The sequence below is a fragment of the Phaethon aethereus genome (genome assembly GCF_964289735.1).
Source record: "Phaethon aethereus genome assembly, chromosome: 13".
NCBI classification, from domain to species: Eukaryota; Metazoa; Chordata; class Aves; order Phaethontiformes; family Phaethontidae; genus Phaethon; species Phaethon aethereus.
This window is the reverse complement of record NC_138589.1, coordinates 16,520,992-16,548,808: the sequence shown is the minus strand read 5'-3', so window position 1 is coordinate 16,548,808 and position 27,817 is coordinate 16,520,992. Positions and strand designations below refer to the sequence as shown.

The 27,817-nt window shown below is 37.3% G+C and overlaps 1 protein-coding gene across 2 annotated transcripts in view; it reads right to left on the bottom strand.

Moving 5' to 3' along the window:
• The window catches only part of WWOX (WW domain containing oxidoreductase), a gene marked incomplete at both ends in the record, with an annotated part of 530,600 nt that overhangs the window by 218,269 nt on the left and 284,514 nt on the right, over positions 1-27,817 (bottom strand). Inside the window, one exon of one of the 2 annotated variants that reach the window (XM_082005832.1) lies at positions 17,820-17,932. The exons of the other annotated variant lie outside the window; for it this stretch is intronic. Coding sequence (XP_081861958.1) covers positions 17,820-17,932 — 113 coding nt within the window. The remainder of the gene's footprint in view (positions 1-17,819; positions 17,933-27,817) is intronic. 2 annotated transcript variants of the gene reach the window in all.

Here is a 27,817-nt window from a genome sequence, read left to right as displayed (position 1 = left end):
CTTTCCCAAAGGTTTTACTGAACCTATTTCAAATGTTGCTGGGCTAACAACTTATTTTTCTAATTTCTCACAAAAGAACATGAAAAAACAAAAAGAAAGAACAAAATGGGATCAGGAGGAAACATTACAGCTATTAGAATAACATGCCATAAATGTTTAGCAATTAACGTGAACAGAACCTAAAGTTTATCATGAGTCCGTACTTGTTACCCAAAATAACATTCTGTCACTTGCTTAGAAACAAAAAATAAGTGGACTGCCATTATAAGGCACATAATAAACACTTTTGCCATTCACATTGTAAAGGAATTTAATTTTCATTATCAGAAAAGAGCCAATTGTTTTGAGTGTAAATGGATAACTTATTTTTAAAAGTAATTTTAGTGTTGATGATTTACTTATAGAGAGATAGATATACACAGACTTTTTTCTCTACAAATCTACCTATCAAGGTAACTTTTGCTATAAACAGCATTTTAAACTTATCACATAAAAAACTATCAAGCACTAAATTAGAAAAAACCAGAATTTTGAAAGTGATAGTTAAATTTATGAAGCAATCCTGCTACACTCAGAGGCTTGCTTCTTGACATGCAAGCAAATTCTAGGGTGTATATTTGCCATGCAGTTGAACCTCTTTACATGGTATTAAAAGGTGGGAGAAAGGATGAAAGCAACAAAGGCTACACAATTACGGCCACGTGCAGAACACATGTACTTTGGACTTAAGCTTGTTTGCATGACTAATAGAGATAATATTGAATGTCTTTTCTCATCATTTCCATTTTTTTTTTTGGCTCAGTGCCTCTTTTGCTACCTCCAAGAGCTGTTAATTTTGTTCACTGCTGAGCAAAAGTCAAAGTCAGAGTCTAAACAGCTTGTAATGAGTTTTCAATGGCCCATCTCACTGAAATTGAGGGCAAAGGAGCAGCAGACTTAGACACTGTCAGCCCTCTGAATTTATTATTGAGGGAGCAACGCGTTCGGTAGAAAATACACAGAGGAGGGGCTGAGAATTCTGTCACTTTTGCATTAAGCCTTTAACAAAGATGTGTGTTACTTACGTAAATACTCTGACAACACAGATAAACACACAGAAATCGATGTAATGTAGCCCAATTAACTGTGCAGCTAGATTGGTAGTAGAGTATGTTGCAGTAACTTTATTTGGCAGCCACTTAGTACTGGAAGTTTGAAGTCCTGCTCCAGAAAAGTTATTAATACTTTGCCAAATACCTTAAAAGTCACAACGAAACCAGGGATAAAGAGTGCTTAGCACTGATAAGGAGTCAATGATAATTTTGTAAGTCTTCAGCGACCGGTTTTATAGACTGCAAAAAAAGGGTCGTCTTTCACCTCCGCAGCCATAAAGCTGACGTTTGTGAGCCTGTCAGACTTCACCTGCTGCTGCACAGCTCTCAAAGAAGTTTTTGTAGTCCGGTCTCTTCAAGTGCATGCTTGACTGTATTTCGCTAGTTTCTCCATAAGCTACATGCTGCTTAGTTTTTCTGCTTCACATTTTAATTGCTGGGTTGTTTTTGTCTCCTACTTGCGCTCTTAAAGATTGCGAATCCCATTGCTTCGTCTTCACTGAATCTTTGACTGAAAACTACAGATGCAAACTTATCCAGCATCTCTGTTCTTTCAAAACCAAGAAATAAAGCTACTATTAGGGCTTCTAAACTCAGGAAAGAGTTCTCAACAGACACTTTTGACAACTACAGTTTCTTTCTTTTACCTGGAAACCTGTAGTTGAGTTCATGTTATGAAGGAAGTCAGGCTTTCTGGGTAGATTGGTGAAGAACAGTACTGTAAGATTTTTAAATACTGTCTGAAGGAGTAGTCCCAGAAGAGAATGCATACAAGAAGCACCACAGAATAACAGTGGATAAGGTGGCATAGTATCAATGTTTTACTGGTCCTTCTTTGGGATGATCTGAAAATGCATTTACAGTTTCACATATTGTATAGTCTGTTACCTCAACTGTTCACCAGTCAAACCTTTTGTTTTATCACAAAATACTCCACATTCTATATAGGCAGACTTCACATACTTTTCTTCTACCCATAAAGAACTCTGCTTCTGTGATATTTTATGCTAGTGTTTTTCATGCATCACTACTTACACAGGGAATAGCACTGAAGAAAAGTTAGCAATAAAAAATGCAAGGCTTTGTTTGGCTTGCTGTCATTTGGTTTAATGCCAACAAACCCTCCCAATCACATAAACATGTCATCCAATGCCAGCATTACCATGTTCCAGTCTTCTAACATCATTACATAAAACATGCTCGGCACCTTTGCCAAAAAGTTTTTACCTATTATAAAAATTGTATTTGTGTATGTACTGAAAAAATATTCACGTCTTTTTTGTCAGACAGTGCCAAAGATGCACAGTCTGCAGTCCCCTATCTCCAGTTTTTCGCACAGTCCACCAAAACTCTGGATTTGCCTCTGACACGGCTGTGAGAAAGAAATTTGTTGGAGAAGAGATTAACAAGTATTCAGGTGAAACTGGAGGCCATGGCATAACTTTGCTCTCAAGTAGAGCTTCGTTGGCTACCTTATTTTCCAATATGATTAAGCAAAGAATTTAAAATTCAGTTCCACACATTACAATTTCCTCTAAGGTTCAGATTCACACACTGAGTAGTTTGGACAACCCTGACCCCTAGCATCTCTCCAGCTCCCCACAATTTATCTAGGCCCCCACATGTAAAGTATAATATAAGGGTTGTTATTTGCTTACTGTAGTGATGTGCCCTATTATTGGGTTTTTAAAAAAAAAAAAAAAAAAAAAAGGCAAAGTGAAATTCTTGAACTCCCAGACAATGAATTGTCCATATACAGAGGCAGGGAGAGACTGAAGAGTCTTTTAAGAAGACATTTTAAGAAGACAAATTAACAATATCAAGGGGACAAGAAAAATTTGCACCATGTCATTCATACTGCATGAAGGCACAAAGAAGAATTGTATGGAGTCAGTAATACATGCATAGAAAATCACGTGATTTAGTATGACTTAGGGGGAATATATTCCACTCCTCTGCATTCAGTATTATTGACAAGCATTATATTCAGGTAATTGATGTTTAAATACAAATGAATGAGAACACTGTATCACCAGCAACAGAATTCACTACGGAGATACTGCTACACTGAGAACAAGTGGCTAGAATATGTAGCAGCAAATAGAGAAGTGTCGACAAAAGGTACTCACAAACACAATAAGAAGAGGAAATGAAAACTTAATTGAAGGAAAAATATTTTACGATGTTGCTAAATCTTTCCAAATAGATTATGTCAGTCTATATGTTCACATTAAATCTCTTAGATTTTGCAAAGAAGCATCTTTTAAGAAACCATACATATAGTGTATTTTTAAATTGAAATTCATTTACTGGCAAAAATCATGCGTAATATGTATTTGGTAGTGCCAGATAAAAAGGTTTGTATAGTTTGAGAGGAATGTCACATCTATCCTCTTTTGCGTATGCATCACATAATAGCCTGTTTTATATAGGACATAAGACCTTTTCAAAAGGGGTCTTGAAAGAATAATGTACTACAGAGTTGTGTAAGTCATCACATATAATAGAAGAGTCTTTTGCACCACGTATTAGTGAGGATAGATCTCCTCTGCAATTCTATCATCACATAAAACACCTTCCAAAATTGTCATAGTCAGGTCAGACCAAGCATTTCAATTTTTCATAGCACTATTTTCAGTTTTCCTTCCTCTCATGTGAAGTATTGTCAATAGGACTTCGGATACTTGTGCACGCCATTTAGCAGAGAAAGTAAAGTACAGAACAGCACATCATTGCAATAGCAGCTGTCCGCTTCTGTATCTTCCCAAGGATGCTAGTTTGGATTGTGCAGCCCAGTTCACAATAACATCCATTTCCCATCTATACTAAACTAAGGAACAAGCAAAGTGCAACATATTATTCCAAATTACTTCCAGCACCTCAAACAGTTAAAAGGGAAATATCCTCATATCATTACAAATCAAAGCGGAGGCATGAGTTTTTCTTCTTCTCAAAGCCTTAACACGTCCAGCTTTCCAAGCGGGAATTAAAACACCATTTCTACGCTGAAAACCCACATAAATCTAGGAGCAAAAATTTTGGCCCTACACTTGCATTTCACTATTATGCCTATGTCGAAAAGACCCATTTTTTTCCATGGAACAGTGAACATTTATACAATCATTAAAAGCTCATCTTGCACCATATTTTTATCCTTCTCAGTTTTAATACATTTTTATAATTGCATTGAGGATATTCTAACCCTGTTTTTAGTGCAACGATAAAATTTATGAACCATGACAAACGTATCATACCAAAGACCACCCGAAGAATAACAATGTGCATGTCAATAGAAGAAACCTCGGCTTCTGCTTCATGGAATTTAGGATTTGGGGAGGGGGGATGAAAAATACCCAAGAAGGTATTCCCTTGATAGCCATGAAATGGTAACAAGATCACACATTTTTTTTCTAAGCAAAATGAAACATGTGGTGTTGTAAAAGACAATTTTTTACAAACATGCTATGTAGACAAGTTTAGTAGTAATGAGATTTCGAATTAAAAAGATCTAGTTCGTATGCAGATTTTACTGATTTCATCATCATGCTTTCTGGATAATAAATGTGATATCCAATTACTTTACAGCTCTTGCTGCACAAGATTTCCAAACCTATTTCCAATATTCCTATTTTTCCCTGTGCAAACTTCTGCATGGCCCCCACTCCTTCACCCAGCTGCTGACAGCCTACTGCTAGAGATAATATTCTCAGAAAGTAAATGGTTTTCAATCAGAAAGCCCTTAGAACCAAATCTTGTTTTCACATCATATTATTGATTAGAAACTCATTTAAAGATGCAATCAGTAAAGAACATGCATGAGAACTCCTAAAATTTACTAAATTCTAATGATATTTAAAACAGGTATTTTCTAACTAAACATGGTGTGTATTTGAGACTGTGTGAATATTTCCAGAGTTTTCTTGGTGTTTCACAATACAATACCATATTTTTAAAATAAATCATGAAAATGAGGGGGTAGAGAAAATCCATTTCCATACTTAAAGTTCCCAGATTATTCTAAGTCTCCCTAACATATCGGTTTTTCTTCTCCAAATAAGAAAAAAAAAAAAACAAAAAACGAACAAACAAAGAAATACCCTGATAAGGTTCATGCAAAAGTACAGATAATCTACCCAATTTTTTAAACAGTTATTGTGACGAAATGGATTGAAAAGGTATTGCAGATACAAGAATACGTAAATGAAATGCATCCCACTGGAAAAGCTTTTTTGCTCACATTGTCATTTAGAGCTTCTGAATTAATAGACCAAGAAAGGCACCACAGGCACCAACAAAATGCAGTAAAACCATTGGCAGCCAGTGGTGTCTCAAAGTTTAATTCCCCTGGGGAGAAAAGGACACTGCCTAATCTGTATTCAGTCCTGACATTGTCCACATCTGATATGGAACATTAGCTACTAACTCTCTCAATAGACTAGTGTCCTTCAGTTTATATTACTTTATGTTAATAGTAGAAAAATTACACACAACATCATTTATCATTGTTATACTGTACTATACAACCATAGCTTATTTTAATATATTTATTTACCCCTAAGAGGTATAGAAATTTAAACATATATCTCTAAATCTATATATATTTAAAGATAAACTTATAGTACCAGAACCAGCGCAGAGCTGCAAAAAGGATATCCACCTTAAAAATGTATTTTAATTACACATATAATTTAGCGGGTGATCACATTGCCTTAATATGAGGAAGTCCTGTTATTTCTGTTATAAATCTTATAGAAACGGTACATAAAACAATGTTGCACCTTAATCATAATTTATCTTTTGATTTTTTTTTCAGTTCCACTACAGGCAGCATCTCTGGTGCTCTGTTTTCACATCCTTCTTCTCCCTCAGCTATCTGCCCTTACCATTATTTACCTAGAGCTCAGGTAGGCAAGCTCAGTCTACCTTTAATGTAAAAAAAATAATGCAGTTCATGAATCAAAAAAGAACTAGGATTTATTTTTTTCTGGATCACAATCTACATCTCAATGCATCTAAATTTCAATTAGTCTTTTTAAAAACACTCCTGCAGTCAGTGATGTGTGCTGTTTGCCTGGGCTATCCAGAAAAGAAAAAAGACAGCAATGATGAAAAAGAGAGAGACAGTTATACTCTATTAAATGTATCTTACTTTAACTTTAGTTTTTAAAATCTAACATGTCAAAAAGCTTATTAATGATGGGTCTATTTTTCAGAAGGGGTAGTTATCTGCAGTCATCCAACAACACTGAATTTCAGGTAATAATTCATACACAAAATTCGGATTTTTATTTTGCTAATGGGGACTGTTTTTACTTCATTTCATTTCATACAGAAATGTCAAACTTACTTTAAAGGCTTAAGCAATGGAAAATATAACACACAGCCACAAACACATTTTTTTCAAGAGTTTGTACTCTTCCTACTATAAAATTCCATCCCGTTTCCAAGCTGAATTTTGTGCAACTTCAACATTCAGTCTTTGGATGTTTTTCCACCTGAACTTCCTCCACAGTGCTTCAGTGCTGTAGAATAAGTCCACAAAGTCCGACTGGTTTTAGAAGAATTACTCCAGATTAAATGAAAGTTGAGTGACTGACAACACTAGAATATGTTTGGATGGTGAACACCTTTTGGCTTTACTACTTCCCAATGAATGTTTTTGCTGAACTGCACTGAAAACAAAGAGAAAAACAAGCAAACCGCTCACACATACGATTACTGAGAATACCGTAGCCTGACCCTACAAATCTTCAGTGAGAGATTTTCTCGGGTCAGAGGTGGTTCCAGACAGCTTTAATAAGCAAGAATACTCAAAAATTTTCCAGGTACAAACTAAGTTCAGATTCTGACACCCTGCTGAATATTGCAGCATTTGTCAAGAAATCACGAGCACGGCTTCCTTGTGGCAAGGACAGTAGGTTATGAAAGACCCTCTTTTGCCATAAAACACAAGAAGAATCAGACCCTTTAACAGTCAGACTTTCCATTTCACAGCAGTTTTTTCCAAGTAAGAACAGAATGATAAATTCAATATTTGACCTTAGAATTTGTAGGGCAGCAACGAAACAAGATATATTCCATCCAACAATATGTTTAATCTATTTTGAAGTGAAGAGACATGTTCACAATTAAAACTGTTTTGGAGTTTTTTCTAGTTAAAATATAAATTCTGTCACACTTGGATAATGTCTGTTCACAAAAAAAATAATTTAAACATGACAGTAAAAGAGAAGACTTTGAACATAAATGTTATCAACAACTACACTGTCTTAAATTCACAACCATGATCAACTTTCCACTGTTGGTGTTCATTTATTATTTGTACTACAACCATTACAATGAAAAAAAAAAACAACAACCAACCACCCTCCATCAGGACAAAAGACACGTAAAAGAACTGGTCAGTTTATACTATGGTGCTCTAGCAAAATGAAGGCAGACAGACAGACAGGCTGGTAGATAGACGTTCTTGCTTGCTCATTCATTAAGGTCATCTCCTGACCCGCGTGCCACTAAGGAAAAGGCAACAGCTGTTTCCAGTATCAGTGGTAAGAATGATGGAAGTGAATTAATCCACAGATGGAAACCAGCACCTGAAGGGACCAGTCTGGTGAGCAACAACAGCCTTTGCCTGAGAAACACGCTTAAATGTTACCATATGGAGCACTAACAGAAGACAGAGGGGAATGAAAAGCTCTGCACATCGTGTTACTGCCACAAAAGCTTAAGTATCGTATTATTGATAAGGATAACAAAAAGACTGTCTGCCTAGGCATTTCTGATTTAGAATTCATAAAGTATCAAATTAGCTAGGATGCCTTAACTAAGAGAAACTAGGTGATTAAATTACTGAACTACATGGAAATATTCCACCCAAATAAAACACTGTAAAATAAGATTGCAAGAGAACAGAAGTCAGAGATGCAAAAGACCCATTAAAATCTGAATCAATTCCTCCTGCGTGATATATTTTTCAGCCTGAAGATGCATTAGCTGTTAAGCTGATATGACACTTCATGTTAGTCAAAAGGCTGAAAAGCTGCAATCATGTTTTATTAAAATAACTACACATACTGGGCTGGGCTGAGGGAGAGTACCCGACTGCCAGAAAACAAGAACAATTAATTTCATGTCTCTGAACCCTTACGTGTAGTATTTGCAGTTCAGACACCAGAATATAACTGTCCATCTTCATTTGAATGTATTTACTATATGCGGCTTCAGGGTCTTTTTGGAATAACAGATGGGAAGAAACAGAGCTGCTCTATAGAAACGCTGAAAAATAAAGCTCAAATATATTGACAAAAATGGAGAACTGGACAGCAAATATTTGGAGATCACTGGCCAGTTTCATCTCTCCCTTATGAGCCATAAAACTCACTAAAATAAGGAAAACAAATGCTTGCAGTTGGGAAGCCTGTGTCCCGCAGCACTGAGGGCTGCGTAGAGCTGTTACTGCAGGAGGGCAAAGAAGAGACCTCTCTTCACCGCTCCCGCTGCCACCTGGGGCAGAATTTGACAGACAATTTTCCCTCTGCCAGTGACAGCAAGTTACGGTACCGCCGAGGTCTTCTCTGGGCATTTTGCCACCGCAAGAAATTCCACATTAAATTAAATGGATGGGTGTGACTCCCCACTTCTGAGAACGGGTATTTGTGTAAGCGCCGCGCTACGCGTCCTCCTTCCTCTTTCATCTAGTTTCATCCAGCATAAGCAACTGGAAGCCGGTAACAAGCGTGTTCATGTTGCAGAACAAATCAGAGGTTTTCCTTGATTTTCGCTCCCTGAAGTGTGCCCCCACGGCACCGGCTCTGGGATCATCAGATTAAGAAGTAAGTGTGTGTACACTTCTAAGGCGCTTTTAGTATTTACATTGAAAACCACAATATAAAGTAGTTTTAGAACAAAGGTGTCAGTAGAGCTCTAAACTGAGACTCAGGGAAGCAAGATTTCAGCCCATTCAGGCAGCCCTAAATGAGGAGGAAAGGTTTACCTACTTCAAATGTACTTTCACATTTCAATAGGTTAAAAACCTTCACTCCAAAATGAAATTTTGCAGGTCATTTACTGATTATGATTAAATCGCCTTCATTTATTACCACATGGAAAATAAGCCACCGTACTCTACATGGGAGGTAATCTTAACTGCTTAGCAATTTATTCAAATACTCAGAAGTTAAAATCATTTCTGGGCTGTTCACTCATTAATAAGTGCAGAAGGATGGCAGTTTGAGATATTATTTGAATATCTTTGAAATATAATTCCTAGTTTATATAGGTCAAAGAGGTTTCCCTGTTTACATATTCAAAACTGTACAGTGTGAATGAAGATACATTTCAAGATGGGATTCTATGAGGAAATTCAACTTCTGGGGTAAAATGAGTGCCACACAAATTTACAGAATTTTTCCTGCCCTATTTTCTTCGTAATGCATATGCAGGTTCTATTAACGGTGAACAAATACAGCCAAGGCAGCAGAAGGTAGCTGTTCTACAGACAAGTAAACATCAGTAACACAACATTGACTTTTTCAAGGAGAACCTTTTATAAAATGTTTCTAAGGGTTTTATAAAATCCCTGTTGCCCAGTCCCAACTGGGAAGCCATGTCTTTCCCATTCCTTTCACGTGGATCCTGCTACAAGTGCTTGAGTGATGGGATTTGGGTGCTGCAAAGGATTTATCCAAAGTATTTTGCCCTTATCAGGTGGTGCCAATTTGTATGACCATGGCTTGCTAACAAAAAGGAAGCGTCCTATCATAATTTCAGAGCATCTTCTCTATTGGGTGGGGTCAAGGGGCAATGTTTAAGTACACCAACTATGTTTCTTTAATTAGGTCATTAATCACCATTCCTTGGAGCTCTTTGAGATTCTTTTTTTCAAACCCCATACGCTTAAGCTTTAGAAAAAAGTTCTCAGCTCTGAAAGCAGTAAAATACTTTCACCATTCCTATCAGAACAATAATCTGCATGTTTACCTATCACTTAAATTCTTCCATGCATATGTTTTCATCAGTGCACTAGCTGTTCTCCTCTAATCTCTGTTTGCTCGAGTCCAAGAACAAGTCACAGAGCTCCTTCCCCATACCCCAAGGGGAAAGCTCAGTTCTCGTCTTAATGACATAAATCCCAAGCAACTTATTTACATCAGAGAAGTCACCCAGAGGTCAGAGAGAACTCTTTTGGTTTCCTTTGCTTCATCCTTTTGCTTTATCCATTATTTACATCTTTCAAAAAAGAACAGGTGCTGTAAACTAAAGTGTATGCATCAGAATTTGGTTTCCAAAATTATTTGCAGTTTGAAATGTGGCTTTGGAAAAAATCTGAAAAAAAAATCTGTGCAGCAAAAACTTATATTGGCTTATGGAAAGCAAAATGTCTTCTAACCATATTACGAGACTGAAAGGGAGCATCCAATTTTCTAAATTTAAGCTATATAACACAGATCACTGAATTTTATCCAGTTTCTTCTGTATTCAGTGCAATCACTCACATATGACTAAGGCATATTTTCCAGCAACAGCTAGTCTTGAAACATCCATAATTATCCCTTTTTACAATACTATCACTGCTGTATATTACTCTAAATTAATGTGAACAGAGAACTGGAAACTAAACTCAGCTGCAAATCCCACAAAACTTTACATAGTTCAGAATTCCGGGTACCAAAGCTGATGTTTGCCCTGTAACAAGGATAATGCGTATAAACACCACACTATGTGCCAGCAAAGAAACCCACCTTTGAAAACCTGAAGTTTATCTTCCAGATAGGCTAAAAAAGCTGGCAAATAACTAAAAATGCCATTAAAATGCACAGACAATTTTTACATGCCCTTTGTAAGTACATCATGAGTCAGAATGGAGATACCTAGAAAGAGCCTTCGCTTCCTATTCTAAAGGTGCGCGGAAGTGAAGTGCGTGTAGCAGAGACACGTCCCAGGTGTGGGTACGTGTAGCACACTTACAGCACGCTCTGGCACCGGGGCAAGAAAATTACAACGGCAGTCTGCCTAAATGTGCCTTCTACCAATAGTTCTGAGACAGAAGGCAGTCTGACAAAAATTAATAATTTATATTAGGCTTTTTGTAGTTTCTTAATAACTTGTAATCATGTGGGAGACGAGTAGGTATTTACTCCATTTCAGTATGAGTTTCATTATTTTCAGTTTAATTTAATAACAGCCAAATGCTAGAAAGTGCTGAGCATCCACAACTTCTAATGACATCAGTGTGAATGGTACTGGTCTGCATCTCAGAAGTGGGCCCCCCAAATCCATAATTTTCAGCTTACTTCACTTTCTGTAATGTGTTATCTACTTTTCCCAAGACAGGCTGTAAGTGGCTCCACAATGGACTAGGATGGACTATACTGAGTTGCTTCTGAAATGACAGTAGAGTGTGGAGATGTGGTACCCAAGAGAGTCAATAATTCTAAGCTGATGGAAAAATTGAAAGAGAATGGGTAGATGAGAGAAGAGGGGGGGGAGAAGGAGAACAGCAGCAGAAAGGAGGAGTTCCCAGGGTATGTTCAGGCAGAAGAACCATAAAGACATCAGTCAAATAGGGAAATATAGAGAGGCAGATTCTTAAACCATATAAAATGCTATAGTTGCACTCATACAGGCAGAAAAACTTCATCCACTGAATTCCCTTTCCACAGAGTTTAAGCTCTGAAAAGACAGAGCAGAGAGAAAAAGGGATAAGGAGCAAAAATAAAAATAAAAAGACAGAGAGAACACTGCATACCAATGGTTAGAAATAACTGTATTGCTCTTTGGGCTGGGTGTAGTGCCCATAAAGTAGGCTTAATTTCAGTTCTCGTTTGTAGGACTGACTGTTTCCGGAGTTTCAGAGCAGCTGTGAGTAAAAGATACATAAAGGACAGAGGTGAGAGTAAAAGCTACACAAAGGACAGAGGTGAGAACTGCCCCAGAACCAGAAACCAGCTGGACCAAGACATGAGTGTTCATGTCTCCTGCAGGTGAGAAGTGCGGCTGCCTCAGAAGAAGATTACTGTTGCCATTGTTTTGTTATTTTACTTAGTGTAACTGCCGGCAAAGGACATTTCATCTTACTTTGCTTAATTCTGGACAGGCAGTCATACTGAGGTGTTGTTTTTACTTTTATATATTATTATAGAATAAGTTTTATAGCTATTTCTCAATTAATGTATTCCCTTCAGGCAGCTGCAGCCTTTGATGTTTACTTTCTTTCCAGATGAAGCCACCATTGCCACCTCTAACTCTTGAGCGGTTTTTATGCATCGGCCATCATCACCACTACCCCACATTGCAGGCTCTATCCTTCCCAGCTTGCTTGGCATAGCTGCTAAAAGTCACAGTGAGCCTCACATAATTTTTGTCTTTGTATCCTTGGGTCTTAAGAGGAGATAACCTTATCACCTCCGTCTTGTGCCACTCTATGAATATTTTGGTCTAACTTGTTTAGCTTTTTCTTGAAATGACTATGCTTTCTTCCTTTCTTCAGCTGCCATGTATTTGCTGCATAAACTCAAGAGTGTAAGTGAGAAACTTACCCATGGAAATGGTTACACTTCAAGGAGCCTCTGCCTTCTCCAGGCACAAGGACATTAAAAGGCATTTAAATGGTACAATTCTTATCGAGGACCTATCATTTGGTTATGAGCAATGTCCTTCATTCTGTGCAAGTAGGAACATGAGAAACTTGTGAGTGATAATTTTTGGCAAGGGTTGACTTCTAAATGAAAACCATAGTCAGCTGTCATGAGGACACATGGAAGGAAACTCCTTGCATGTTCTCTGGAAACAAATGATGGGAGCCTACACTTTCTAATGGAAAGATAAATGACACAGATGAAGAAAGATGTGGATTACAGAGCTAAAACATGGGGAACAGTAGTAAATCAGTTCCATTAGCACAAAATATAAAGCTTTCTGCTTCACTTAAAACCAGTACATGGAAACAAGCGACTGAAGTATTATTACCGTCATTACTGAAACTTCACATGAAACAAGCTTAAGGAAAGGTCTGCCGTAGAGCAGAGTAATCATAAAAATAAACACAAGTTTTAAAACAGTACTTGCAACTACACAGCACGCACCCAAAGATACTAATGGCAAAAGAGAATATTGTTAAGGCATTCTTCTTTTAACACCCTTGAAATACCTGCACACTTCTTATATACCACTACCACCAACTGACCTAATCAATAAACCAAATGAACTCCAACATATATGCTAATATATTCTACCTTCCAGATTTTTTTTCACCTGCACTGAAAGTTAAAATCTTAGTTCCACACAAAAAGGCAACGTCTCCAAGATAATCAAACTCGGGTCAGTATTTTGTCTACAGCAAAAATAAGCCTGAAATTCATATTTGTACTATGGTGTGATGGTAGAAACTCTGATGACTGTCTCTGTACATTTAAATACTGTACTGAGTTTAAATACTGTATTATTTCAACAGGCACTTCTAATATCTCTGTTTCCTGCCATGAAATGTAATTAGGGAAAATTAATTTACCAGGGGACCTCTGAAGATTTACCTTCTTCCCCACTGCTATTTGCACTGGGCAACATTCAAATGTAATTCCCTTCTGTTCCAAGTATATCAGGGCTATCTCCTCTAGACTGCCTCAGAGCAGAAAACATCACCCAGCATTTGAAAAGTTCACAAATGTGACATTTTTCCAGTAAAACCATACTGTAGCAGTCAGCTTCAATAGGTTTATCATTGCTAAGGAAAACAATTGGAAATACACTGAACATCTTGCTTCATGACTTAAATCAGTCTCTAGCTATATTAGAGGTGCAAGCCAGTGCTCCACGACAGGCTATCTCCCTGTGAGTTTCTGACGGACCTTTATTGTTCGTAAATGCAGCTGGTACTTGCTGTTGTCAGGTAGGATAATAAACGAGGTACACCTCGGCTCACGTCCTTTGTATCAGTTTTCATGTTATGCCCTTAACCTACAGCATCCTTTTTCAACATTGATTTTGATTTGGAGGCCACATCGTAATATTCAGCTGCAGTGCAATATTTTTATATTCAACTTCAACAATCTTTTTGCAGCCCACATTCAAAAGCTTTGTGGGCTGCAGCCCAGTTTTTGGAAATTCCTGTTACGCTGGTTATCCGGAGACAGAAATGAAGAAACTCACTGAATCATCTGTGGGGTAAACATAGCCCGCCTTCTGCAACTGGGTTTCGAGGATTTTCACTGTGAAACAAAGGTCAGGGCAGACTACAGGGATGAGTTACAGAAGTATGTTCTATTTAACTCAACAGTGTCAGGCATATAACGTGCCCTTTGTATCTATAGTTTATTTTAACACATATCAAGAAGACAGAAAATTAGTGATCAATGTAGAAGGGAGCATGAGGTTTCATTATAAATTAATGTAGGAAGACTCGGATCTCAATGATGAAATGAACATGAATCTTAAAAATTGTCTGTCTTTATGAAACAGATGAAAATTATTACAGTATATAACTTTTTGGTGACATTTTACTGCAAAGGGCATATTGTTACAAAATTTAGCAATGATGTAGCTAACAGAAATACTGCAGGGACAGGTAAGATTATTTATGTAACATGATAAAACATGAAACATAGATGTATTTGAGTCATTGGGTTGCAGAGTGGGAAAAATACTTTGCCCTGCTCTTAAGTGAACCCTTCTGTTAAATCAAGGAGCAACACAGATGGGACTTGTTGGGAACCAAGATTGCACAACAGTAGTCGGTAGTCGAACGCAGTCCACCCAGTTGCGTTCTGGTCCCCAGAAAGCTAGGGGAAATAAAGGAGAAGGAGGAGAAAGTGCAAGAAAGGTTCAGAGAACTTTGCCTGGATACCCACTGTAGTGGTGGGGTTTTTTCCAAACACAAACCATTGCTGCAGCAACATGATAATGCACTGATAACCGGATGAAGAAGTCACCTACTGGAAATGAAAGTGCGTAAAAAAACCATGTCTGTAAGTAGTGTCGTTGCAACACAGAACTGGTGGAAGATTGCTGCAAAGCAATTCTACTCCCCAAGCCAGAGCTAGAGAAGACTGATAACCTTCAGAAGTGGCCCTAGCTTAATGTTTCTGGAGGTCTGGAATCAAATTCAGATTCTGGGATATTTCTTAAGATGGAAAGAACACATACATTGATTGACTTACATATATACATGACTGACTCCTAAGAAATAACTACTAGAATACAGAAAATTCAGAGTTAACAGAAACAAACATTTGGCAGAATAACAGAATCTTTATCAGCTCAATGAATCTTGGATATATAATCATTTTTTAAAAAAGAAATCCCACACATCAAAACCAGACTGACTTATACGCGTAAAACTCTGCTGGACACATTTCTCTAATGCAGATGTAATGGAGAAAATAGATTTTCACACAAAACTCAGGTCAAAATTAGGTTTATCTTGGAACTAAAATTTTAGTCTTACCTAAGAAAATATTTTCCCATCTGCAAGCTTTCAAGACTATTCTCACTAGAATTGTATAACTGAATTCAGATATAAATTACTTGCTATTCTTAATTACTACAACCTATATTCAATCTTTGTCTTTTGTTTTTGTTTCTCTTCCCTTGTCTTTCCTTCCTACCTTGCCAGGATAAACCTTTCTGTTACATTCACAAGCTTCAACTCTACTTATACCACGGTGACTTCTTTTAAACAAACAAAAAGACAGTAAAGGAAAGAAAAACAGTGAGAACCACCTGCAAACTATTATAAATTCTAAACCCACCCACACAGCCTGTAAGTTATAAGTAAATGAAAGCAAGAAGATTCAGAGAGGGAAATAAAGTGGGTTGTTGTTTTTTTTTTTTTCTCTATAAATACTGTGCAAACAGATGATACTAAAATATTTAAGAAAATATTTTTACACTTTTTGGTCATGTGCAAACAACAATTTCAATTTTCTTCTTTGACTGGGAATGGTTTAACACCTTCCCTATTATCTGAGATGTTCGTGATGGGCAAAATCTTTATTGGATGAAGATCACCTGATCTCAGTAGTGTGCTAGCTGCATTCCCTAACAAAGAACCACGAAATTTATGATTTTCCTGGATGGCAAATTTTTATCGGATTATCACACTGAAATTTTGTTGTTTATCAGACCAAAGAGATTATAACTTCCTGAATACAACTAAGAGAAACTGGTCAAACAAAATAAGCTATTTCATTTTTCTTACACTTGAGAAATCTCCTGTCATCTTGAATAATAATCCATTACTTATATCAAAAAACTTTCTTTTGGAGAAAGCAGAAAACCAAAGTTATAAGCTCTATTCTACACAAGCAGCTCACAAAGATCTTCTGTACTGATGCAGTTCTACTAGCTTCCATCAAAACTAATTCTTTTAGGACCAAACACTGATGCTGCTCAGCTACGATCTACCTTCTCATGGTTAACCAGAAGGCAAAAACCCCAGAGGTGATATCATGGCTCTAAGGCATCCAGAAGAATTTTGCGGTGGACATGGTTAGCTAGGTTTTCCCCCAGTAAATATGTAAAACATTGAAAGTGATCTAATTTATTTTTCCCTGGAAATAAACATAAAGTCTAATAAATTCAGCTTAGTACATTAAGATTTACTATTTCATTTTTACAACAGATCTATCAGCGTTCTGCAAAACTGAGCACCTCACTAAGATGTCAGTGTAAAAAAAGCTACTCGAGTATTAAAATGCTTATCACTTACATAGTAACTGAACACGACCCAAGTAAACGAATTAACTCCATTGCCACAGAATGTACTGGAAGAACTTCAAGATCAGAAAACATAGGACAATTTTTCTTTCACATATCTGTCTTACTGTTCAGCAGGATGAAATTCAACATAACTGTGCTTTCATTTATTACATGTAATAATAAAGGCATAATAGAAATACTATAAATGTAAGAGAATGGTGCAGTATTTGCCTAAATGTAAAATAAACAGAGGACACACTTATAAAATATGAATGCCAAGAATTACAAGGTCTGAGCCTGACCGCAGAGGAAATACAAAAGAATATTGAAATATCCATTTTACAAAATCCAAATAAGCGTTATGAGCAAAGGAGCCACCCATGGAGTATTTTGGTCTGAACTTTCAGCAGGTTAATAGAGCTATACAGATCTTATTCGGCATGTAAAATTGCCAACCTCAGAGCATGTCAGACTGGGACTCAGCAACGTAACTTAGAGCAATAAGCAAGCTAAAATCACAAGGCTTAATAGGTATTACAGTCAAAACTGCTGAATGTTTACTACCACTTATTTAATTTTATTATTTTCTTCCCTTTGTGCCTTTGTTTTCTAACAAAGGAGTTATTTATTCATTCATTTTATTTGTTGAGGAGTGGTATGTGAAAAGTCAGCCCTCTTTGTATAGCATAATTGTGGATGGGAAGCTTCTGTGAAGTTACAAGTTTATATCAAAACATCAAAGTTCATCATATGAGTTCACCATCTGCCTCACATCTTAATTTAGTGGCTCAGATATAGATCACCGCAAGTTTCTGAAACTTTTCAAACTACTGTCTGTAAAACAAATCCAAAATCCAAACCATAATCAAAGCAACAGCTCAGGGAGTGGAAGAGCACTGATTTTGTGCTTTGTTTTGTCATACAAGGACACCACTATTTGGGACCTCAACATTCTCAAAGTATATTAGCTGTTAGAAAGCCCACGACACACTGACAGAGTAGCAAAGTTTATGAGGTCAAAAAACGTTCACCTACCACAAACCACAAAAACAGGCTCTTGGTGTTAGTAGCAGAAAGAGACTTTTCATGTAGACCACAAGTCTGACCGACACAGAACTAGCTCTGGCAGGGAGGGACGTGGCAGCTGTCTGCAAGTCAAAAGGTGCTGCTCAAGTAAACACAACAAATACTCCAAGGAAACTCGGTGTCTCCACTAAACTGCTAGAGAAGAGTAGCCAAGGAAACTCAGGCAGATTAATAAAAAACAGGTGATCAGAGGTGCTGGAGGTTGCGGTGCTTTTCTTTTAAAGAGATCTTAATCTTTCCTGACCTGGAGTACTAATGATCTACTACAAACTGATTAGGGAAAATACAAACACTTTAACCTTACAGTGATGAAGCAATAAAGACTGCAGACACTGCTCTTAAAGCAACAAAGAAAATGGTGTTTTAAAAAAAAAAAAAAAATCTACTCATCTCTCGAACAGTCCCCGCACAAAGAGTTGCGAGCATATCATGGGCAGTGTTTGGAACCTGCCTAAACCCAGTGAAAACACTGGGGACTTACTTAATGATGTTAGTTCTTCAAGTTATAAGTACTAATATCAAGTCCTGATAACAACTCTCATGCAATTTCCATTGTGTATATGTATTTATATTGTGGTTATACAGATTTTGTACACACAATTAATAATGAAGCTTGTGATTCACATGCTCTGTAGCAGCACACTTTCTGCGTAAAATGTAAAATAGAATTTTCACTTCCTCTGTGAACCAGTTATATTATCTACTTGTAACCAGTCATTTACACACTACTTTGATACAACAGTGCATAATTAAAATAAATATGTGCACATCATATATGCACATTTCATACATATGTATTTATGTGTATAGACAGCATATATGTATGGACACATACACAGATACATATATGCATGAAGATAAATTTTGTAGGAAAGCCAGTAAAAAGTAAGGTTTCCTACAACTTTGTTGTAAGTCTTTTTAGCCCCTATTACTCCTTGAGTGTAGGGAAGCTTTACTCTGTGGTTGTAGGATTTCCTGCTGACATACTTTCCTCTCTCTGTATCACGTCCCCTCACTGAAAAGGTTTCTACTAGGCTGGCATCCATGTTTACATGTACAAATATTGTATGTAGATACCCATCTGTGTCCCATAGCTATGAAAAACAGTACTTGAAAGAGATGCCTTGAAAGTTTGAAGATTTCCATTTTAACTTCTTTTTTTGTTTGGAAACTGTGGCTCTTTGGATAGTTTACTCATTTTATTTTAATGTGTTTCATGAAGTACTTGTCCAGACTATCAACTCTAGAACGATTCCTGACAGGGAAAATTCTCTGTTTATCTTGTGATTTTTTTTTATTTGTGAAATATGGTCCACTACTTCTAATGTAAGAGATACTGCAAAAGATGTCACCAGAGCCTGAGCTTTCTTGCTGAGAGCAATATGACCAGCATGTCCAACTTGGTACTTCTACAAGACACGTGCCACCTCCCTGACCTGTGCTGCTGCTGGGAACCTGGCCGTGCTGTGAAGTTCTGCTTATCCCTCCATGGAATAAATCTGCAATGGTGATTATTCCATGCTCAAGCCACCTGTCCTAATGAATAACGCTTCCTGTGTAGCTGTTTCCAGATATTGGAGTTAGTTACTCAAGCTTGAAAGACAAGCAGAAAAATTAATAACTGGTGCACATACTCCTTAAATGGCACAGGGGCAAAATATGGAAAGAGGAATTGTCATGGCTTTCCTACAGTATCAAAAAAGGATTTGTGAGTACCAGAAGACCTGCATCAGCATTAACCTGACCAGACAGACAGGTAAGCAGTACCATGACTGTGTTTTGGCTTAACTTTGGGTAATTGAATGCTGTTTCTAATTTTACTTCAAATTTCTGAAAAAGAGCCAGAGAGAGAGAGACTTACAAACTGATCAGTGCAGGACTGTATGTGTTATTGAGTAACTAAAGGAAATTGAAACAACAGTCCCCCTGACCTGATCCAGTACAGCACCGTATTTTCTCAGACTACTGTTATTTTTAAAACCAGAAAATTTTCGGTAGATGGGTTTGCATATTACTCAGCTTTTTGAGTTAGTACTATTTATAAAAGAATACTGGTGAATATACACTAAAGGCCTTTGCGAGTCATTTCCATCAACAGAACCTTCTGATCCAAGCCAACTGATGGTTCGGAGCTTTTGCTACCTTTTTGCCAAACAGTGCTGGATTGAAAATTTAAACTCTGTAACACAAATATACACATAAAAACAAACAATGTCAAAGAAACACACATTTCAACAGCCCCTGTAAACTTCAAGATATGCTTTCTGTGTGTTTGAGGTTGATACAAGTAAGCAATACTGTTGTCTCCTTAATTTGTTGATTTTGGTTTTTCTCCAGACCTGTAAAGATCAATTCAGTGACATGCAGAAAAACAGAAACCATTTGTTCAGCACCTTACCCAGCAAACTCCGTGTTATACAAAGATGAATTTTTTGTTATAGTATATTGAAGACTTCCCTATCATACTTACTTGCTGTGCCACAAAAAGTTATCTGCATGGAGATTGAATAACATCATTAAACGCAATTCAAAAGGACGTTAAGCATATGTATGAAGTACCCTTATATCCAGTACATGTATGTTAAATTTTTTAATTCAAGCTGACTGATTGCTGATGAAATTGAGTTAGCTAGTAGGTTTGTAGGGCTAATTATCAGTCACACTGCAAAGTATGCCATCAAATAAAAAGCCAGAAGTATAGAAAAGACGAGGAAAAAACATCGAAAGTTCCCCACTATTCCAATGTATCAAAACCATTGTTTTAGAGGTGATGGGACGGGATTTTGTCTGGCATGCATTTCTAAACAAGACCCAACCACCATTTCATTTACACAGCGCGCTCTCGGCAAATGCTTCCCCTAACCACCAGAGCTGGCTTGACCATGTTCTCCTCCAGCTCAAGTACTTCTGGAAACAAAAAGCATCTGCTTTCTAGTTTTGCGAGCTGGCTAGTTTTCTAGTTCTAGTTTGGCCACATATGGTAGGATAAAACTGTATGTTTCTTTTTCAACACTGCTTATAAAAATAAATCCTCTGTTTAAGTGTTTCCATTCTCAATATTTATTATAACCAGAGACCAACACCTATAATCTAATGAGCACCTATGGCTACTTCTTTTTACAAAAATGTGATGGCATTGATATAATACAAAAACTATTGATCCACTCTAATTTAGGAAACAGTGCTGCACCCAGTGACACCACCTCCCAGATTTATTCTTCCACTACTTACTACAAAAGTTCAAAATAACGTCAAATGCCACTTAACTGCAGCTCTCCTTGCGCAGATCTGTGCCAAACTTCAATTCCTGCAGGTATTGCTACAGAAAAAAATTAAAAAGCTACTCACTGCATACAGCTGATTTTCTGCTATAATTTCCTGTAGACCCATTCAAATCAATGAAGCTTCTCCAATTTACATGGCTGAGAATTAAGCACACTCCTTTCAGAAACCAACCACCTTCTGTCAGAGCAGGGCAATGTAACAGCCACTGCTTTTGAATCTTATACAGCTGTTTGCTGTACTGTCACAAAACTCCAAACATTAACACTGCTATACAATTTCTATTTATTTCTTTGTTATGATTGTCTTGGGCCTTGGAAAGAGATTTTCTAAAGGCCTTGTTGTGAAGGATATATCACATGAAGGGTAACGATTATGCTGCTGTAGTCTATGAGCAGATTGACTTGCTTTCCTTCTTCCTTTTTTATTCTTTTTTTATGTTTTTGATTTGCTGAAAAACTGTTTAAGGAAGAAAAAATGAACACTTTCCCCTCTTCCCCCAAATCCCAACTGCGGGAACGTTTGCTTTTTTTGGCAACACTAATATTTATCCCTTACTTAATAGGAATTCTCTCCTGTGTTAAGAATGTTGCTTTTACAGCTCAAAGATCTAAACATGAAGTATTTTATCAGTATTCTGTTTTTCTCCACTCTCTATGTAACTTTGGAGCAGTTAGGAAAAAGCAAATATTAAACCAAAAATTACTGTCTTTGAGTGTCTGTGAAAATTTATGTACTAAAAAGCAGCTGTAAAATTTTTAATGTTTAAATTAATGTTTTATGTTTACAATAAAAACTCTCCAGCCATGAAGGGCTTTTAAAAGCTACATGCTAAATACAAGCAAAACCAAAGCAAACAATAACACTCCTGTGAAGCCCAGCTTCAACACACGAAATGGCAAATAAGACTTTTGTGTAGAATTCATCAGTTTTCGTGTCTTGCTCTACAAAAAAAACCCCTAGGAATGTCAAAGCTATAAAAAGAGCCGGTTAGAATAGGAAGGCAAAAAACTTGTAATTCCTTAATAATAGGTTTTTCTGCAATTCTAAATGTATTTGTGATGGGTTTAGTCTTTTATTTGAATTGTGTTATAAATAAAACAGCTTCTCTCCTCCCCCCTTTCTGCCAGCTGTAAGCACTCTGTCCTCCAATAAAGGTTGAAACAAATGAATAGGTTTAAAAGAGACCATTATGCCTGAGCTAGTGCAGACTAAGGAGATGAAATGTTGCCAAATCATACTCCTTTTAAAATCAATAGGAATTCTTGTTACTGGATTCAATGGGAGTATAATTAGGTTCTAAACTCACATGCTTTCTTGACAATGTGGGTTTCTTTACCTTTTTCATTCCTGTTTCCCTCTCAGATATGGAGAAGTCTCATGGTTCCGAAGTGCTCTCAGTTTGAACAGCATTTTAGCCATTTCTCCCCTGAAATACTTGTGGCACAGGCTAGAGGAGGCAAACTCTTAGCACAAGTAACCTCAATTCCCTATACAGCTGTAAGTTAACACCAGAAAGAGTGTTTCTAGCCCATTCCCCAGCAGACATTTAAAGCCTTGATATCCTACGTTCCCTGTCCATCCTCACTCTCCTGGGCATCGCTTTCTTAGTGACCTGGTCACTGAGAAATCCCCCGTACTGAATCATCACCACCATCTCTTCCTCTTGCAGCTCAGTTTTGTTTTGCAGGTCTCACTGTTGGGAGACTGACTACATCCAAACATATTTAGGCTGAATCAAATATAAGCCTGTCCCACAACTTGAAGTGATTTTCAAAACCCCTGTCAAAGTAATTACAAGAAGACGATATAAATAACTTCCCCTTGAAAGGAGGAGGACCCAGCATTTACCACATCTGCATGTTGGACTCCAAATCAGCCACTGGGGAGTCTTGAGTCCACCCCCATTAATATCTCAATGACTTGCTTTTATAAACAGTGTATTGAACAGCAACAAAAATATACAAAGCCACACCATTCCCCCAAGCCCGAGAATTAAGAGTTATCTTCTTCAATTTTTTTTCCATACAGTCTTACGAAAGTTCATAAGCCAAATCCTACGCAAATAGTTTTAACTCTTATCCACAGTGCTATCTTCATAAATTAAATTGTCAGCCTTTACTTTGTTCCAAAAGAAGGGATGCAAGAGCACTTTTTTAACTGTTTCTTGGTTAGAGGTAGTTAAAACAATTACTGGGAAGCATTTAAAATGGTGAATACTCTTTTTCTACTTCTCTAGAAACAGAGAAAAAACATCAAAACCAACCAAAAAAATATTTTCCTCATTTTCTCTCTTGAGAGAAATATTTCTCATGTCAAATAAGTTTTTAAAGTACACATAACTAAAAAAAATTTGAGATAGTCAGTATCAGCATTAACATACAAACTTCAATGTTTATTTGGAGTAACTTAATTCAAATTTACTACAGGTGATAACAGTGGCTTCACCTTCCTGCACTTTAAGTCAGTTGTTCCACTAAGCACAACCAAAGGTTACCCTAGAAAAGGCCGATCCCGCCTGGTTAGTACCTTGAAAGAACAATTGGCAGAGTTTGCAGGAAGCATGCTCACAGCTTCCAGCTTCAAGTATTTCCAATTCTTGTCTATGATATAAAACTTAGGAGTTGAATGATTTTGAGGACAGTGCTCTCCATTCCTACTGATCTCTCTGAGAACTGTTTTATCAGAACTTTAAACCACTGAGACCTGAAGTTCTTACAGTTCCTCTCTTCAAGGACGAGGGAGAACTTTAGAAAATGTGTGTGTGCATATAAAATACACAAATGCACATACAGGCAGGTAAACATTTGAGCAGATTTCTGCAGAGAACTGATCAAATTATTACTGTAAAGATCTTGAAAGAGAGTTTCTGAGGACTCTTTCTAGAAAAACTATACAGAAATTTTGCCCAAGTCCATCCCAGTGGAGATGAGTCTGGAGAATATCCAGGTCCTAAGTACGGCTTATCATTAAGAGATCTCATAGCTATTTAGAAAGTGAGTTAGCACTACTGCAGTGAACATATTTAAGAACATGTATTTAGATTATTTCCAAGATCATCTCCCTCCTGCCATTTTTCACCATTTGAATGACTAGATTTTTTGAGACTATCTGTGCTCAGCTCTTCCTTCAGTATTTGTTTATCCATGATTAATTTGTCCATAATCATGATTAATCATTTTTAAACATGTCAAATATATACACTGCACTTCTGTAGATGAGATATTCCTATTGCAGAATATCTGCTGAAAACAGATGAGGATTTTAGACATTAGATTTTCTAGTTCATATTAGGTCTGTGACAAGCAAGTCAATTACATTAAACATCAAGTAAATAAAGATTAAGATATCTTGGTTTGAAAGCAAACCAAGAAAAAAAAATCAGATTTTATTTAGTTTTCCCAAAATTTAGAAGCCCTCATGCAAGTTTCTTCTATAGTTTGTGACTTCTAATGAATACAGTTTGACAGAAACAAGATATACTGACCGATAGCAGCAGGTAACAGGAACACAGTGTGCATTCTCAGACACATTACTGGTGATAAAGGATCAGCAGCCCTTTAGATCCAGTGAATGAGGATACAAAGCTAAGGGTAGTATAAAAATACAAGAAGCAGTGACATTTTAAAAGAAACTATCCCTCTACAGTCTTGTCCACAGCCATAACTCCAGAAAAGAGCTTCTTTTCTAATGCACCTGGCAGGATTAAAAAGGCATGGGTATCATGCTATATATGAAAATGAGTGTTCTTGGCCTTGGATAGTTTCAGATCAGGCTCCTCATGTCCTAGACATGATTCAAATAAGCAACTTCTCCACTGGGTAATTTAGCCTGCTCATTGTGTCTGATAGCTAAGATTTATTACTTCATCATTTTTTTTAAATTTACAAAATTAGGTTTGCACAGTGGAGGGGAACACCAAGAGCAGTTGCAGCACCACTATAGAATAATGGAGAAGTGAAACAAATTTGAATAGAGTAATTCTTAACTACTATTTATCTGTAGATTAAAAACAAATAGACCAGTTAAACCCTGGGGACGGGAGCAAGACTACCTGCACTTTCTGAAACCTCCTTACAGCAATGACTTCAGAGTACAAATGGGGTATTTTTACTTACTAAAGAGGTAATTTGACAAGCATGCTAGTTGAAAAGGCTGAAAACAGCTAAAAATTTCTTTATCATCTATACTTAGAATTATCATTAACAACACAATCTTAATTATGTATGGAGCTTCTAACGTTCAGTGCTTCAAAAAAGAGTTCAGTATCGCTATCTCCCACTATGAACAAGGAAAAAGATAGATGTGGAGATGAAATGACTGTTCAATTTACCAGTATGCTGGTAGCAAATCTGGGGAAAAAGTACAATTATACTATTTCTTAGTGTTAGGAAGGAAGCACCAATTAGTCCAGCCTACAGACTGTTTGCCTCCTGGTATCCCCATCGATGTGCTGCACAGTTCCTAAGAGTCCCCAAGTCTAAGGAAGACCTGTATTTCATTTTCCTCCCTCTACCTTTTATTCCCAGGACGTGCCAAGGAGGAGCCCTTGGCGATGCTACTATGATCACTGATGCTTCTGACAAGTCATAGCAGAGGGTATTTTGATGCATTTTGGCATGCCTCCTGAAAACACAAAAAAGTGGCCTTAGTTGGAACAGTAAATTGGAAATGGGAAATAAAATTCCAAAGAATCAGTAGAATTTTCTTTCTACAGGCACATGTTAAATTATCATTTTTACAGAAGCCAAGTAGATACAACCCAGACCCACTGCTGGAGAAAGCTTGCACTCTATTACTCTCAATATACACGAGATTTGCTGGAGTTCCTTTCTCTCTCAGCTTCTATCTAAGGTATTTGAGTTGGCCCTAGGAGGGGGACATTTTGCCCTTATGTTGTTCACTGCTCTAATCTGTTATCTCCGAGAACAGGAGGGCACCAGATCACCGTGCCAGTTACCCTCCCAAATCTCTAATTAATGTTGACAGTAAAATATTAGCCACAGCATTAATGACCAGATAAGAGAGAGTACTCCTGAGGCTTGCACATCCCAATCAAGTGGGTTTCATTAAAAAGAGACTCATTACCAATAACACCAGACAATTGCAACATTTTCTTAAACCAGCACTAAAATAAAGATGACTCACTTATCTTTGTACTGCTATAAATAGTGATTTGTCTCTCTCCCCTCCATTTCATTCCCTCCCACCATCCTTCAGTGAGATGTAAAACTTTCTTCTGCTATGGGAGGAGGGAGAGGAAAAAATCCAGCACCAAAAGATCAGCAACTCTGTATTTAGGCGAAGTCGCTCGCAACATCGCAGCTTATGAGTTCCACATATAGATGTACCCATCAGCTCCCGCAAGCAGCAGCGTGGCCTGCGCTTCCTTCAGCCCCAGAGGCACACCAAAAGTTGTACTTGTGAGAGAGAAACCCTGTGGCCAAAAATGCAGTTAGAGCTTGTTTCTTCCCATATCTTCCAAACAATTGGTTTTATTTCAGTTACCTGCATTGCAGTGCACAGTGTCAGTATATTTACAGTACTATCGACATTAATGCCTGATCCAACAATCATCCTGCAAATATAGCAGAATCATTTCAGGGATAATAAGGCAGAACACCGTTTTGCAGCAAAGCAATGTTGCTTTGAGAACGTCTTTGCAATAAAATTCATGGGTTTAGCTTGTAATATCCTGGTAGGACATGTCCATCATGATAAAAATAATACATCTTCCGCAGACTCCCAAGTCCACATTAACCCAAGTCCCAGTCACACACCATGATAGGAAATGTCAGGTAGGCTCAGAGGAGCAAAATGCCTCCCAGGACACTCTACACCTACCAAAACTTCCAAGTTTTTTGCTCTTTCATGCATAACGTGCCAGTCTCCTCACCCACAGTATACCTTTTTTATGGCATTAAAGATACAATTGTATTAAAATAAAGCAAGCACAGCATCTTCATCTAAATGTTAAGGAAATATTTATCAGCACAAAGCAGTCTCACCCTGTACAGTATTTACAATTTTTTTTTATCTTCAGGCTACATTAGAATTTGCTATGAAATGGTATTTGGAATGACTTGTGAATCGCTGCCAAATGTGGTTGCACCAACCATACTGCAAAGCTTTGCACAGCAGTAATCATGGGGTATTTCTGACACTGGGAGCAATTGGTACAGAAGAGCAGTAAAAAAAAGATGGGCTGTTCTTTTCTCACTTAATCCCTTCTGTTGAAGCACTCTTAAAAATCAGAATAAAATATGAACTAAGATAACAGATGCCCTTAATGAGGCCCTCTGTTACTCTGCTAGAGTACCTCTGAAAAAAATAAAAAATATAGATGCTGTTTCAGCAACTAAGACAACAGAATTACAGAAAGCAGAAAGTTTGTGATTCTTTGGGGCAGAGGGTTATCGTCAGACGGGAAGGAATAGTTGGTGTGCTTGGAGGCAATGATACAAGTTGTAGAATACTAAGATATCCATCTCCACTCCTCAGCATACTTCTCTTGATACCGAACCCCACTCCCCTCCTTAAAACTAGAGGTAAATAAAGAAATAACTTTGTAACTGAATAGATTAAAAACATGCAAAGGCAATTTCCACTTTATGAGAAAACCTGTATGTAAAGAGATTTTAATACAGAAAAGTGCCGCTCCTTGT